General features: G+C 47.1%; 1 protein-coding gene and 1 long non-coding RNA gene across 4 annotated transcripts in view; one reads left to right on the plus strand and one right to left on the minus strand.

The window, feature by feature from the left end:
* The first annotated feature begins 1238 nt into the window (after positions 1–1238).
* On the plus strand, positions 1239–10792 carry LOC126503738 (uncharacterized). Its single transcript, XR_007592373.1, has 3 exons — positions 1239–1465; positions 1555–1743; positions 9463–10792. It is a non-coding gene; the product is annotated as an uncharacterized lncRNA (long non-coding RNA).
* Slc41a2 (solute carrier family 41 member 2) overlaps positions 2871–15383 on the minus strand; it is a 70371-nt gene continuing 57858 nt past the window's right edge. For all 3 annotated transcript variants that reach the window (XM_050145591.1, XM_050145592.1, XM_050145593.1), the window contains exons 9-11: positions 14030–14161; positions 12371–12519; positions 2871–6178 (exon numbers count right to left, since the gene is read on the minus strand). In XM_050145591.1, coding sequence (XP_050001548.1) covers positions 5993–6178; positions 12371–12519; positions 14030–14161 — 467 coding nt within the window. In that variant the 3' untranslated portion in view covers positions 2871–5992. The remainder of the gene's footprint in view (positions 6179–12370; positions 12520–14029; positions 14162–15383) is intronic.

A 15383-nucleotide genomic window follows, 5' to 3' on the forward strand; every position in this document is an offset into this window, starting at 1 on the left:
GTATTACTTCCTTTGAATGGCACTTGCTTTTTGTCCCTCGAGCCACTGGATGCAGGGATGGTGGAGGGAGGTGGGGTAGGGGGTGGGGCTGTAGAGGGAGGGCGGTGGAGGGGGACAGGGGTTAGTCAATGCGCACAAACACAATTTGCTTTTCCACTTCCATGTCATGAAAAGTCTGGGGAGAGGTTTGGGGAGATTAGAATTGTACGTGATAGTACGTGTTTTACTAATTAAGTGTTGGATGCTTTGTGTCTTCCGAATGTCACCCTCATTGATGCCACGGACTTTTTCCAGATGTAAGTCATTGGTCTTCCCACGTGTTACCTGCTAGGAACACTGAGCACCCTTGGAACTCCTCTACGTCAAGAAAAAGAATTCTTTCACACATGGCACCTAATAACAGACTTAACTTCACTTATGGTCCAAAGTGGCTTACATTGTTGTCCAATAAAACAAGTCTCTTTAATACGAAGCCCTACGAACTCACAAGAGTGTGCCAAACCGAATTAGCCATCCACAAACAAATTCTCTCCGCAAACAGGCATTTCCCATTTTGTTCTGTTTAAGTTTGGAAATGCTACCAGCAGAAATTGTTGAGGAGCCAGAGAAACAAAACACCATTTTCAGATACTGTGCCATGACTCTATCGTGAGTATTTGTCTATAGTCAGAGACGGACTCTGTATCCTTAGGGTGTCCTTGCAAGGGGAGCAGTGGAGCTGGTGAGATGGCTCAGTGGCTAAGAGCACTGGCTGCTCTTCCAGAGGACCTGGGTTCAAGTCCCAGCACTCACATAGAGAGTCACAACCATCTGTAACTCAATCCCAGGGAATCCAACGTGCCTCTGCAGACAAAAAGGACACACACACACACACACACACACACACACACACACGGCAAATAAATGAAATTAACTAAAAGAGGAACTGTGTAGCAAACCAAAGGCAGTCCTTAGTTCAAACTGCCTTCTGCAGTTGTCTGTGCTGTGCAGACATGTTCAGCCATGTGACCCATGGGCTCCGTGTGGTGAGGACAGCCAAGGATGCTGTCCCACACGAGTTCCGATGCTTCCTTAAAATTTTAAGTTTTTTTTTCCTTTAGTTTTTCTTTTTTTGTGACTTGATTGTGTGGCTCCTAAGTGTGTACTTTGTAAGTGTGTATTTTGTAAGTGTGTACTTTGCGTGGCTCCTAAGCGTGTACTTTGTAAGTGTGTACTTTGCGTGGCTCCTAAGCATGTACTTTGCCAGTTTTCCCACTCACTCTTCGGCCCCCTGTGGTGACTTATTAGGCTTGTGGCTTTCCCTAGGTCATGCACCATGGGAGACCACTTTCTGTCTGTCCAAGTTTTTAACCCTCGGTAAACCGACATGGCTCCGTAAACCAGCAGGGCAGTTTGCCTCCAGCTGCTTTTCTTTGCCCTTAACGAGCCGTGATGTAGGTCGCTGTGTGTTTGGAAATATAGTCAGGTGTGTTCGAGGGGTCTCGAGGACTTGGAGGCTTCTGGGTAAATATCCTTTGCAAGGCCCCGCCCTCATGATTTTAAGCTGTTTTACAGATTCCTTGAGCTCACACGGAGCGGAGCGCTTTATCCCTGAAGCTGTGACGCCACGGGGAGAACGGAGGTCTTAGGGAGGGAGCTGTGAATCCGCAGGACTACACCGCTCCGTGGGCGGATTCAGACTGTGGAGGCTACCTCCCCAGAGTCAGCGGGAAGAGCAACGCGGGAGTCCGGCCAGTCTGAGAGGTGTGTGGGGGCAGGCGGTGGGCGAGTTATCTGGGGCAGCCTGGGAAGCAGTGCGAGGCTTTGATCTGCCGGAGTCTTTGCTTGAGTTAGAGAGTTAGCGATGGGGGGCTGTAGGTGGCGGGTAAGAAAGTAACGCCTTTCCTGGCAAACAGTAGCCCTCTTGACAAGGTTTCCGAGAACGCTGATTTGGAGTAGCAGGCCTCTTTACCTGTCGGTCCAGCCCGAACCCAGGACCCTGTCAGTGACACTGCTGTATCGGGGGCTGGAGAGGGGCCCACTCTGGACCTAAGAAGAGACATTTTGGCACTGGAGTTTTGTCCAATGAGCACAAGTGAGAGTCAGTGTCCGGGGACCAGTCCCCCTCCCCCCGCGGGCTGCCTCACTCTTGGGTTGTTGGTCTTTTCTTCCTGACTTACCAGAGTTCTGCAACGGTGAGGGAAGTGGGCCTTTAACGAGTGGCCTGTGGCTGTCGGGTACAGCAGCCCCTTGAAAACAGCTGTGGCTGCACCGCCTAGCTGTCTGTCCTTTAAGGAGTGGCGCTGCCCGCCGGCATTGGGAAGTATAGGCTTGGACTGGGAAAGTAAAGGAGGAATTAGTGTAGATGATGTAACAATGAAGAGGGGCCTGGGGGGGGACACAGGTGAGCGCCCCAACACTGAGAAACGGGGGGGGGGGAGGGCAGTGGAAGATGAGCTTCAGACAGTGTAGGGAAGGCCGCGTGGGCGTGGGCAGACCCCGGAGGTAGAGTTAGCGATAGCCACGCACTCTCCCACGTGATCAAGTCACTTTTAACCCCCTGCTTTGCATTTTTTTTTTTTTTTTTTTCTGAGACAGGGTTTCTCTTTGGAGCCTTGTTGCTTTTTGAGACAAGGTTTCTCTGTGTAGCCCTGGCTGTCCTGGAAATTGCTCTGTAGACAGGCTGGCCTTGAGACTGATGGCCCCGGGGCTCTGAGGGATGACAGAGCACAGGTGGGCAGTGGGCTGGAGGTGCGGCTGTCATCAGGGCCCAGTTCTCATGCTCCATAAACACAGGGGAGGGGACGGCAGACCAGCTGGGGGATTTCCAGACATGTTCCCTGTTCCACAGCTGACAAGGGTAATCCACAAAGAAACCACCACAGCCCAAGAACAGGCTTCTCACATTTTATTCTGACTTGGGTTTACAATAATTCCAAGGTGCCAGAGACCATCAGTGGGTAAATTATACCTAGATACAGGGAAGGAAGGGACGCCCCACCACTGAGAGACTTTGAAAGGACTCATTTGGCCTCATCATGAACAGTTTATGGCGTGAGGTTGTCTGATATCTCCACAAAGGAACTTCCTGTGTTTCTATTTTATTAGATTCTAAGAAACTCTGGAAATTTCAGGAAAAGGTGGATGGTCAAGAATAAAAAAATATGATTTTTTTAAAGCTATGTGTATAATGTGCCTGGTAAATTAGTGGAAAGGGAGTTTTGGAAAGGTAGGATTTTGTGTGGTATAAAAATACTGTTAGTTTACCTAAGACTGATAATAAATCTTATGGGTAAATAAAACTTGTAAGACTTTCAAAGATCTGCAATTGTTTTCTAAAGTAGTGTGTATCCCTTTTCAATTCATTTGCCCATTGCGTGCGTCTGACAAAGGCTGAGCATCAGCCGCCCACTGTCCTGTGGCACCACAAGTCGAGGAAGAGGGTTGGTGCTTAGAAGAAATGAGGCACCACCAGGTGGCGGCGCACGCCTTTAACCCCAGCACTCAGGAGGCAGAGGCAGGGGGATCTCTGTGAGTCTGAGGCAGCCTGGTATACGAAGCAAAGTACCAGGACAGCCAGGGCTACATAGAGAGGACCCTGTCTTGAAAAACAAAAACAAAACAAAACAACGACAAAAAAAAAAAAAAAAGAGAGAGAGAGAGAGAGAAATGAGGCACTGTTCTTTAGTCTAAAGTCTTCATTATAAGATGGAAAATATTTTATAAGCTAAAGCATTTATTATTTCATTTAGGTCTCTCTGACCTTAGGAGCATGAATAGCTCAGAGTTGGTTGTGCTGACCACCGAGACACATGAGGTGGAGGCGTCCCTGCAAGCAGTCTGAAAGACTGGTAACACTGGACTGGACTTTCTCCAGCCTTCTTCCTCTCGGGTACCTAGGTGGATGTTCTTGGTGCATTGGGGGTGGGGCAGAGCTGTGCAGAACAAAGTCTACTGGTCTAGAACAGTCTGGTCGCTCTGCAGCTGTGCAGCCTTAAAATGTCACTCTGCACACCCCCTCCCCCTGCCCCGCTACAAAATACAGATGGGGGCTCCGGACTCCATTTAATCCACAGCAAGACCATGCTGTCCGCATTTGCGTGTGCTTTGGAATGCATGGCACAGCAGCCTGAGACTGCTGGCCAGCGCTCACACTGGGGCTTACTCTGCACTTTTTGTGAGTTAAAGATTCCCAGTAGGTTAAGGCAGGTGCATCTCCAGTCTAAGCCTCACCTGGGATACCGAGCAAGACTGTCTCAAAACAAAAGAACGTACAGCCCAAATGCAAAACCCAAATTCACAAATACTTTATAATAATATGAAAGGTAGTATCAATTTCTTAAAGCATAAAATAATCATTGCAACTACATATTCATCAACATAAACTTTAAGCTTTTTTTTTTATCAGTGTTCACTCTGACGTGACTCTCTAAAGGAGAGGGCCCAAAGTTAGTTCAAACTGTGCCTTCAAAGTTTGATTATAAGGCAGAAGAATTGAATGAAGTTTAAAAATGAGCAAAAATATATAACTCTAAAGCACAGCCTTTGTAAAGACTGAGTAAGAATACTTCCTCCATATACAGCAATCCACCTGTTAGTTACACAACACAAACTCAACATGACGATCAATGCCATGTGAACTTTATTCCCTCAGCAGCTTAAATTATTAAATAGTCAATGGTCTTAAAGATTGCACTGCAGTTTTCTAAGTACTAGTGATCTGAAAGGGCTTCCTACTGACTAGCCAGGTGCCAGTCCGGTGCACAGAATATTCCGGAGTTTCAGAAAAATGTTTGAGATGGTCTCTGCCGATGAAGCCCGCGATGAGATGCTAATGAGGTCGGCCACAACTTCTCCTTCAGAGGGAAACTGACGGGCAGAGTGCCTTACAGAGCCACAGGGCCACCTGCTCTTCCCAATTCTTAGGTCTGTGTTACATCAAATGATACTTATTGTAGAAAAAGAAATTACGTTGTTTCTCTGTGTCTCTCTGTGTTGTTCTCTCTCGTTGCTATCTGTCTGTCTCTTTTCACACATGCACACATACACTCACACATGCTCAAACACATGTTTACACATTCTGGAACACAGGCCTACCTACACGCTCACACACGTTCGCTTATACGCATACAAACACATGCACATGCACTCGAGGGCACGCACATGTACACACACGTGCATACACGTTCACACGCACACACACACTATCTTGTGCCCACAAACACAGCTCAACTCATCTTCTGCTTTGAGGACTGTTTTCTAAATCAGATCAAAGCTCTTCAACCCACGAAAGAGCAAAGGCCCAGTGCTTTAGAATCGGGAGGATGGACGGAGCAGAAGCAGGAGGGACTGCAAGTCCAAGGCCTGCTGGGGTAACACGGTGAGCCCCTTCTCCCCGACTTCAGGGGTTACCTGCTGAGAACGGAAATTAAACGAACATTGGCACGGGGCAGTTTTAAACAGGCGTAGAAGTCAGTCTGTCGCTAGCTCCGCAGGATGGATGCAGTCAGCTTAGGACTCGGTGACTGGCAACCTCAGCTCCCACAGAGGAGGGCACAGTTAACACTCAGGGAAGCTGGGCTGGTGCCTTCAGGTCACGGTATCTTTGTAGCGGGACACAGATCTAGGACAAAGAAGACTAAAGCTCCCTGGCCTCTAACCTTGCATTGTAACTTAATAGTAAAGTACATGTCTGCTAGGTCTGTGGTTTCAACACGATTCATTGTAAACATCCTATATTCTTTCCTAAGTAATTTTAGAGTGTGAGCTTGTATCTATGTCTGTGTCAAATTATTTATTCTACAAAAAGCAGCACAAATACCGTTCATTGTGGTTCCAGCACAAATTCCTTAAAAAGTACATTAAGGCCATGTATGGAGTCAGGGTGAAAACCGCAGACGACCCTGGCGTAAGTCACACGACTGATGAAGAGCTTTGGGGACGGGAGGGGCAGCAGTAGCTGCCTTGTGTTCTCCTCCCCGGGGGGGGGGGCTGCAACAGCTTCGAGGACCCGTTAGTCCCCCACGTCGCCATCACGGTCTCCAATAAGCCAGAGAAAATGGAAACTTAAGGCCAGCAGAGCTGTCCCGAGCAGGTCACCCAGCGCCGTCAGGTAGGGGATGGAGAAACTGTCCGGGTCCTTCCCTTTCCTCCAGAAGCGATGGACCATCCAGTCTGCGATCCACAGCAGGGTGAACACCTGTAAGAGAGAACCAGACATGACCACTGTCAGCTGCATCTCCCTGCCCTGAACAAGGCCAAGGGTCTGAGCTGCTTGTTTCTGGGAGGAGCAGCCTATGTCCAGGTCAAGAAGCATGCTTGAGAAGAGACAGCTAGTTAACAGGACTAACAAGAGAAGCCTAGACTCCAGATGCTGGAGCAGCGTCTCGCCTCCATCCACCTGTGGTCTGTGGTGTTTTCTTCTCTGCCTTGGGTTTCAAATGGCCAAGGACGGCCATTCTAGCTCTGGCCCCTTACCAGAGGAGGAGATTTGGACAGCGTGGCTTGTCCAAATCTGAGAGACAGGTGCCAAAGGTAAGATCCCCAGGGGTAAGTGCCAGAGACAGCACCTGCACCTCCGGGCCCTGGCACCCCTGCGTGAAGCTTACTTTCCTTACTGCTCCACTGGCCAAGGTCGCCTGCAACCACATAAAGCTAATTCAGATACTGCATTGAGTGTGTAGGGAGCAGAGAATATTAGAGTCTTGAACTTATGTATTGTAAGATTTGGAATTTGGTTTGTAATTTCAGCCCTTGAGAGACAAAGAAGGATTGCTATGAGTTCACAGGTCACAGAGTGAGTTCAAGGCCTGGTTTATGGTACATAATGAAACTGTCTCAAAACCATTGGATTTGAATCTCAATTTATTCTTCTGGCCGGTTCCTTATTAATCTGAGTGTCTACTGATTTGAGAAAACAAAACAAGCCTCAAAGCAGAAAGGTACAAGGATCCCAGACCAGCTGCCAGAGCCAGCGGTTTGCAGTCCTGCCTCAGAGTGCCACAAGCTTTAGACCCAGTAGCAGGATCTGGCTGGTCTTGAAGCAACGCCTCTGCTCCAAAAAGGCACCCACCTTGCACCTCCTCCAAACCCAGAAAATACACTGCAGCACAGAACGAGGTGCTCTATAGAGCTACAGCTCTGCCTGATTCCTCAAGCCTTCCATAAACGCTAGCGCTGTCGGTTCAGAATCCGTGGCTTTTATTGAAAAGGTAATTGGAACAAACGAGTGCGCACTGGCTCCTAACACCAGTGAGCGCTGTGACGTTTCACCTCCAAGCCTCTCTCAAATGCGTGGTCTTGCCTTTGCTGTGAGTCCCAGCTGTGAACCACAGAGGAAGGAGCCTGCTGTCATACGTGGTCACACACAACAGTCTTTGCGCCCCCTCTTTGCTCTCTCCCCCACATTCTCCTTCCATTTCCTCTGCACCACAGGCCACAGAATCAAACCAGCTTCTAGCATGGTGTCTTTTTAAAAGCGTTCTCACAATGTTCAAACAGGTTTCCGTTTTTAAAACTTTTTAAAGGTTATCAAGACATATTAGTGTTTTCTTGGACCTCTGGGTGTAAATTATGAGGATCATGGTATCAGAGTCTTCTTATTGCAACGTGTTTTGCCTCGAAGTTAAATCACTGATCAAGACACAGACGCTTTCCACAGCAGACACCAAAGCAAGGGTACACTGTGTCCTAACATCGTCGGCTCTCTATGAAATATGCATCACTTCTCTGGGTAAATATGCCTCCTCAGAAGGCAACTTTGTAGCCCTGGTTAATCATGCAAGTTATAAACGTACTGTCTGGAATTTAAATAAATACACAAGCACAAGAATATATATATTTGCTTTGGATGCTACTGACTTTCTAGGCGGGCTGCTCCTCTGGGCCAGACCAACACTCGCATGCATTAGCGTCTCTTTAGTGCTGTGCCTGCCAACAGCAGCCTTGTGTGTTGTGTGAGGAAGGATGACTGCGTTGTGGGAGGGACGCTTAGGAACAGGACACAAATAAACCTCAGGAATAGAAATGAGCACAGTCCTTCCTAACCGGGCTCTGCAAAGGTTGAATCCATGTCCCTATAAATGGCCTCCTCTAGTCCGGTCTCCAGGATGGAAACGCTGCTGAGATCTAGTATTTAAATGTCTGGGGTAATTCAAGGTTATCGGTCAGCAGAAGTATTTAATTTTTTGAGCAGCACAGGGAACAGAAGGTAAAGACAAAATCTTTCCCAGGTGGGACATCTAACAGAAGATTCGAAGACTAAAACTCCCTCCCTCCATAAGAAGTAAACCTGTCCTCAAAGAGGGACATTTGTCTAACTACATGGGGAGAAAAAAAAATCATCCCTAAGAAAAAAATCCATAACCACAACGGCTTTTCAAGGAACTGAATCCAGCATCAAATGAGCCACGTGGACTGAACATCCTGGGCTGGATATTTTAAAAGGGCCTCAGATCGACAGTGCCCTAAGGCTACTGGAAAAAAAAAAACCCGAACAGAAATCTTTTCTGAAGGTCTGGAGAGATGACCTCAGCGTTTGTTAAAGCACTTGCCACGCAGGCATGAGGACCTGAGTTCAGATCCCCAGAACCCTCGCAAAGCCAGCTACAAACGCTTTGCTCCTACAGCCAGGAGACAGGGACAGGGCGGTCCCTGGAGCGCTACTTCAGCATATGCTGTGGCAAACACGACCCCCACGTGCAACACGGCACACGTGCGTGCATCATGCACACGTGCATCTGTATTCACACACATAAAGCCATGGGCCTTCCATACTGAGTTCACTCTCGAAGGAAGGAGAGGACTCTTGCAAGTAAGTACTCCTTTGATCTACACACACATGCAAATAAGTATAATTTATAAAATTTTAAGAGGCATATGTAGTATAAACGGTGAAAGATCGAAGCTGGGCTGGCTCGTGACTTCTGGTATCTGCAGGCGCCCCTGACACTGCTATGCTACAGTCCTTAGCTTCTAAGAAGAGGCAAGCCTACTGCGCTGACCCAGGCTAACACGCCCCAGCAGCCTGACAGACGTGCCCCATTGGGTAATGGCAGGCGGTGCTGAGACACGAAGGTATCCAGCCTCAGGAACAGCTCGACACTCTGAAGATGTCAACAACAACACAAATGGCCCCTTACTTTTGCAAACACAGTTAATAAGACAGCCCTGCCCCCTCCCCAGGTCATAATTTCATTTCATTACCTCAAATAATTACAGCAAATAAATAATAATTAAAGATAGTAAAGGGGGGGCTGGAGAGATGGCTCAGCAGCACTGGCTGCTCTTCCAGAGGACCCGGGTTCAATTCCCTGCACCCACACGGCAGCTCACAAATGTGTGTAAATCCACTTTTAGGGGACCTGGCACCCTCACCCAGACATGGAGGCAAAACATCAAAGCACATAAAATATAATTCTTTTTTAAATAAAATGTTTAGTAAATTATCTCTGAAAAATGACGTCTATTTTCTTCTGCTTACAGGCTAGCACAGCACACAGACGCGGACACAGCAGCCGTGATCCCGGAAAGCAGGGGAGAGCCATACCCAGGAGCTGCTCTAGAAACTGCAGGTCAGGCCAGATTTCTGTGCTTCCCTCAGGACTGAAGAGAGCAGTCAGCGCTACGATGACCAGCTCTTGAGCAATACACACGCACAGCAGCGAAAGCACTGGGAAAAAATGCCACGTCTACTAACGGGGAAACCTGAGTCCCCAGGCCAACGGCCTGAGAACGCCACACACAAGCAGTTACACAACAGCACACACGTGTGCTCCAGAGTGTCAGGCCACAAGCCCTTCAACTGTGTGTGGATTCATTGCTCTCGGGACTTAAGAGACACCCCTTCATCGATTCAAATGAAGATTTACTGAATAAATAAAAAATAAACTTAATAGTGGCGTGGTAAAATTGGAGGATGAGAAAGCATTGTGGTGACTTCTGTAAGGACCTGGTTGTTTGGGAACCTGACCCAGCCGCCCTTACTGGGCATTTAGGGCCTTTCTTTCCACACCAGGCTTCCCCTCAGCCCACCACCTCGGATTCCGTATATACACGCCTTTCCTTTCCTGGCACGGTTCCTTCCTCTCTCACTCTGTGTATTAATTCAGCAATCTAGGACCCCACATTGTGCTGCTCTCTTGTAGAGTATCTGAGCACACTTACTAAATACGGTGCTAATGTTTATTATCAAGCAATTATAAAGATAATAAAATATACTTTAAACACATCCGGCAGACAGAAGCTTTAATTTTTATTTCTATAAACACTGATGGATCTGCACTTTGAAAGCCACTGCTTCCCAGCACAGACCGGATCTCCCAGAACACGGGCAGTCCTGGGAAAGCAGGGTAGCACACACAGCAGACTCTCCAGAGGCCAGAGGCTTCTTCTGCCTTCATCTCCAGTTCCCTGAAGGCCAAACTCAAACTCCACCCCAGGCCTTATTTTAATCTGCTCCTGAAGGAGGCACCAAGTCTGTGAAGTTAAACCAGAAGCCGGAGGGGGAGAAGGTGGGGCAACAGGGAACACCAAGGCTGGGATTATGGGGAGAGACCCAAGTTAAAAAAAGAATTAATGCCAAGGAAAATACACAAACAAGGAAATACCATCTGCCTTACAATAAAAACATTAAAATAGTCTTAGTTGTATACTGAAAATTCATATTCTTAAAATATATAGGAAATATGCCGGGCGGTGGTAGAGCATGCCTTTCATCCCAGCACTCGGGAGGCAGAGGCAGGCGGATCTCTGTGAGTTGGAGGCCAGCCTGGTCTACAGAGCGAGTTCCAGGACAGGAATCAAAAGCTACGGAGAAACCATGTCTCGAAAAATCAAAAAAAAAAATATATATATATATAGGAAATATGATTATAATGGCCCTAAAGCCCCGACTTATAAACTTGAAGTTTAGGCATGTTACTTTAAAACGTACAAATAATGGCAGAAAAAGTAGCTAAAATATTTCAAAGTGATGGTCTGAGAAATAGATCTAAGGAAGTAGAACCTTTTGATCTATTTAATTTTTAAAATGTGTATATTTATTATAGCAGCATACCTTTAAATGTTGCTCATTGGCATATATTAATTATACATGCTAATGGGTTACATTGTATTTCCATACACAGACGTCCCATCCACTACCTCTCTCGCCCTGTCCTACTTCTCCCAATCTCCTTCCATTTCAGTCAGCACCCCTTCTGTGTGAGAACGTGTGAGTGTGTGCAAGTGTGAATGTGTGCGTGCATGATAGCATGAGTGCAGGTGTGAGTGTGAATGTGTGCATGTGCAAGTGTGTATATGTGTGCATGCATGATAGCGTGAGTGCAGGTGTGAGTGTGAATGTGTGCATGTGCAAGTGTGTATCTGTGTGCGTGCATGATAGTATGAGTGCAGGTGTGAGTGTGAATGTGCGCATGTGCAAGAGTGTGCGAGCGTGTGTTTGCACGAGAGCGTGTGAGTGCACTGTGAGTGTAAGTGTGTATTTGTGTGTGTGCGTGTGTCAATGTTTCTGTGAGAACTAACGTGTTTCATCAGAGTTGTTTTACAAGAGCATGAGTAAGGGGTTTGTTTACATAAAAGAAAATTTCTAAAATAAAGTCTTCTACACAACACAGAAAGAGGAGTAGAAATCTAAAAAGGAAATAGGTAACAAAACAGAATTTTTAAGTTTGAAGGAAGCCGGGTAACCATGAAGACCATGAAGTGTCAGACATAGTGAAAACTATGTGACCCCATACGCACAGACATAATGTAGTGAACATCACATGACCCTGTACACACAGACATAGTGAACACCACCGTGACCCCATATGCACAGGCAGAGGTCAGCGGATCACTGTTTGAGGCCATCCTAACTACGCCGTAGAAGTTCTGAGATTCTAACTACGCTGTGTGCTGTAGAAGTTCTGAGATTCTAACTACACTGTGCGCTGTAGAAGTTTTGAGATTCTACCTACGCCGTGCGCTGTAGAAGTTCTGAGATTCTAACTATGCTGTAGACATTCTGAGATTCTAACTACACTGTAGAAGTTCTGAGATTCTAACTACGCTGTGTGCTGTAGAAGTTCTGAGATTCTAACTATGCCATGCGCTGTAGAAGTTCTGAGATTCTAACTACACTGTAGAAGTTCTGAGATTCTAACTACACTGTAGAAGTTCTGAGATTCTAACTACACTGTAGAAGTTCTGAGATTCTAACTACACTGTAGAAGTTCTGAGATTCTAACTACGCTGTAGAAGTTCTGAGATTCTAACTACACTGTAGAAGTTCTGAGATTCTAACTACACTGTAGAAGTTCTGAGATTCTAACTACGCCATGCGCTGTAGAAGTCCATCACGACAGGTTCCCAGCCTCCAAGCCTAAGATCTGAGGAGGTTTGTCCCTCTCACCTGTAGCACAGCAGCAAGGAGGTACACAACGACGAAGACGACAGTCAGAGAGGTGTGGCCGCTCTTCATCAGGTGAATCGTGTACAGGAAAATCAAGTGGCCGGGAACCACCAGGAGCAGAAGAACTTGGGCAGACTTATTGTTCACACCTACAAGAGAATGCAGACAGCATTAAAGATAGCACTGACGGTCACTGCTGGGGTGCGGCTCAGCAGGTTGCTGGTCTAGCACTCACAAGGTTCAAGCCCCAGTGCTGGTGGAAAAATAAAATGACTCTAGAAACTGTGCCTGGTAATCCAAGTCAGAGGACAAGCGTGGGTGTCTGTGACCCCACGGTGCTGAGGCACCCGCACCTTGAGTTCAAGCCCCCCACACCCCGGCCCCAGCCAGACTGTGAGACCCTATTTCAGAAAGCCAAAACAACACATTGAAAGTTATGTTCTCATTACTATAGCTCACAGTATTACAGCAATTCAACTGCTAAGAATAAATCTCATTTACAAGTCACATAATTCTTGGGAATTCTACTATTAGATGCAATTATAAAATCAAATAAAAAAACAGCTGTTTAAAAAATTATTTTGAGCCAGGCATGGTGGAGCATACCTTTAATCCCAGCACTTGGGAAGGTAGAGGCAGGCAGACCTCTGAGTTTGGGGCCAGCCTGGACTACAGAGTGAGTTCTAGGACAACCAGGGCTACACAGAGAAACCAAACAAACCTTGCTTGTGTCTACCATAGAAACAGAAGGAGAACGGGACGCTAAGGGCAGGCAGTCTTTAACTGTCCCATCACTGATAACGAGCCCAAGATGCTCAGTGGTTAGGGGCACAGCCGCTCTTCCAGAGGACCGGTGTTGGGGCTCTCTCTAGGACCCAATGTCCTTTGCGGCCTTTGAGAGCACCGGGCATACCAGTGGGGCACAGACACACTTGCAGGCCAGCACCCACACACATGAAAGAATGACCGCAGCTTTCGGGCAGTCACATCTGTTCATATAAACTGTGTATTGTTCCCCATCATTGGGTTGCCTTCTAATGTCCTGTTTCAGAGTAAATACCCACATTTTAAAGGGTCAAAAAGCAACAACACAGAAAGGAAAGTCAATCTGTCTGTCCTAAGTCACAGGTGCTTTGTATTTGTACGTATGGTTCTTCTCTCTCTCTCTCTCTCTCTCTCTCTCTCTCTCTCTCTCTCTCTCTCCTTTCTTCCCTCCCTTCTTTCCTTCCTTTTTGTTTTTTGTTTTGTTTTGTTTTTTCGAGACAGGGTTTCTCTGTCTATCTCTGGCTGTCCTGGAACTCGCTCTGTAGACCAGGCTGGCCTCAACTCAGGGATCAGCCTGTCTTTGCCTCCTGAGTGCTGGAGAGACGGCTCAGCTGTTAAAGGTTGGGCTCCCAACCAAAAATAGAAGAGTACAGATCCTCTTTCTTAACCAACAGAGACAGGAATAAAGCGTGCAATGGCCCCAGCTACACGCAAGCATGCATGCATGCACGCACACACGCACGCACGCACAGGCTTGGGGAGGCAGAAGGCCTCTGTCTCCTGAGATTAGCTCAGCACAACATTTCACAAAGCATCAACTCAGCAAATGCTGCCCCCAGATCTCAGCCGGAAGCAGTTCCTGACAAAAGCCCACACAACCCACCCGACACTTACCTGAGCCAAAGAACGTCCTAAATGGGTAGGAACACCCTGTGGGCTCTTCGGGCAGCTCTCCAGGGATGCTGTGTAAATGGAGGTAGGTAGAAATCCTGCTGGCCTGAATGGCCACCAAATTGCCACCGATACCTGAGACATTGGGAAAAACAATCAGGTGACCTTCTCCTCATCAGTCCCACCATGGCAAGCCTTCTCCAGTCATGTTCTTGCCGATGAAACAAAACTTTTCCTGAGGTGTTGGTTTCTTTTTCAGATAGATAAACCAAAAATCATAATAAAAAAAATCACCCTCATTATTTTCAAATCTGATTAGCTGTCGGAGGTGGAAGAACAGCGGAATGGGTAATTTATAAAAATCATTCTTGCAATCACTTCACAGAACTAGGTAGCAAAATATTCATGTTTATCACCTTAATGAGAGAAGAAATAAGCTGGATTTATTCAAATTGGCAGGCTTGCTACTTTCTCAGCTCACTAAAGAAAACAAATGAGGAGTTGACTAAGGTAACTTGGGGAAGCCCCACATTCAACCTAGAAGCGGCCTCTCCGCGACTCGGAGGCGGTAGAGTTGAGGTGAGACGGGACCCTCAAATCCTTTCTTCACTCAGTCAGTGAGGAAAAGAAAACACCCTGCACGTGGGCCAGCACAGCCATAGAGAAGCTCCAGATTCGCGAGCTAGTGACCCTCAAAGGTTTTCAAAAGGTGTTTCATAGGCACAGCGAAGGAGGAGATGAGGGAAGAGAACCCTAGCCTACACCAGCAGGAGGGGGACCAGCAGCGTGCTGCCACGAGAGAAGGGCAAGGCCCACTTCACACCATCCACACTCAGCCACACCAAGAGCCCGCTGATGAAGAAAAGCAACACAAGAATACTGAGGACACACAGTGTAAGCACTGCCCTAACCTCAAACAAAGATCTGCTCATGTCTGGACACAAATAATCTTTACCTGTTTCCAGTGGTCTTTTATATACAGCATCAAACATTTAATAAAACTTTACAAGTTAGGAATAAAAGGCAACAAAGAAAACAGCACATCGTGGGCGTTAGGACGTCAGCGACACCAGACCCAGAGATGCTTTGGGTGTTGAGATAATAATTATTGTTTGCTGTGGGAGGAGGCAGGATCTCTGGCAGTTCAGGCTGGCCTTGAGCCTGCCACGAAATGCTGGGCCTACAGGCACAGGCCGCCACGCCCAGATCCAGGGACTTTTGTCAGTGATTCTAAAATAGCTGTGGTTGGCGCATTAACAAATCCATGGGGAACGTGTATGTCACACAACAAAAGATGAAACGCAGATGAATTAAAATATGAAAAATATATACTGGACACACATAATGCTAAAGAAAA

Source organism: Alexandromys fortis, unplaced genomic scaffold (assembly GCF_014885135.2).
Source record: "Alexandromys fortis isolate MF-2015 unplaced genomic scaffold, M_Fortis_MF-2015_v1.1 scaffold_50, whole genome shotgun sequence".
Classification (NCBI taxonomy): domain Eukaryota; kingdom Metazoa; phylum Chordata; class Mammalia; order Rodentia; family Cricetidae; genus Alexandromys; species Alexandromys fortis.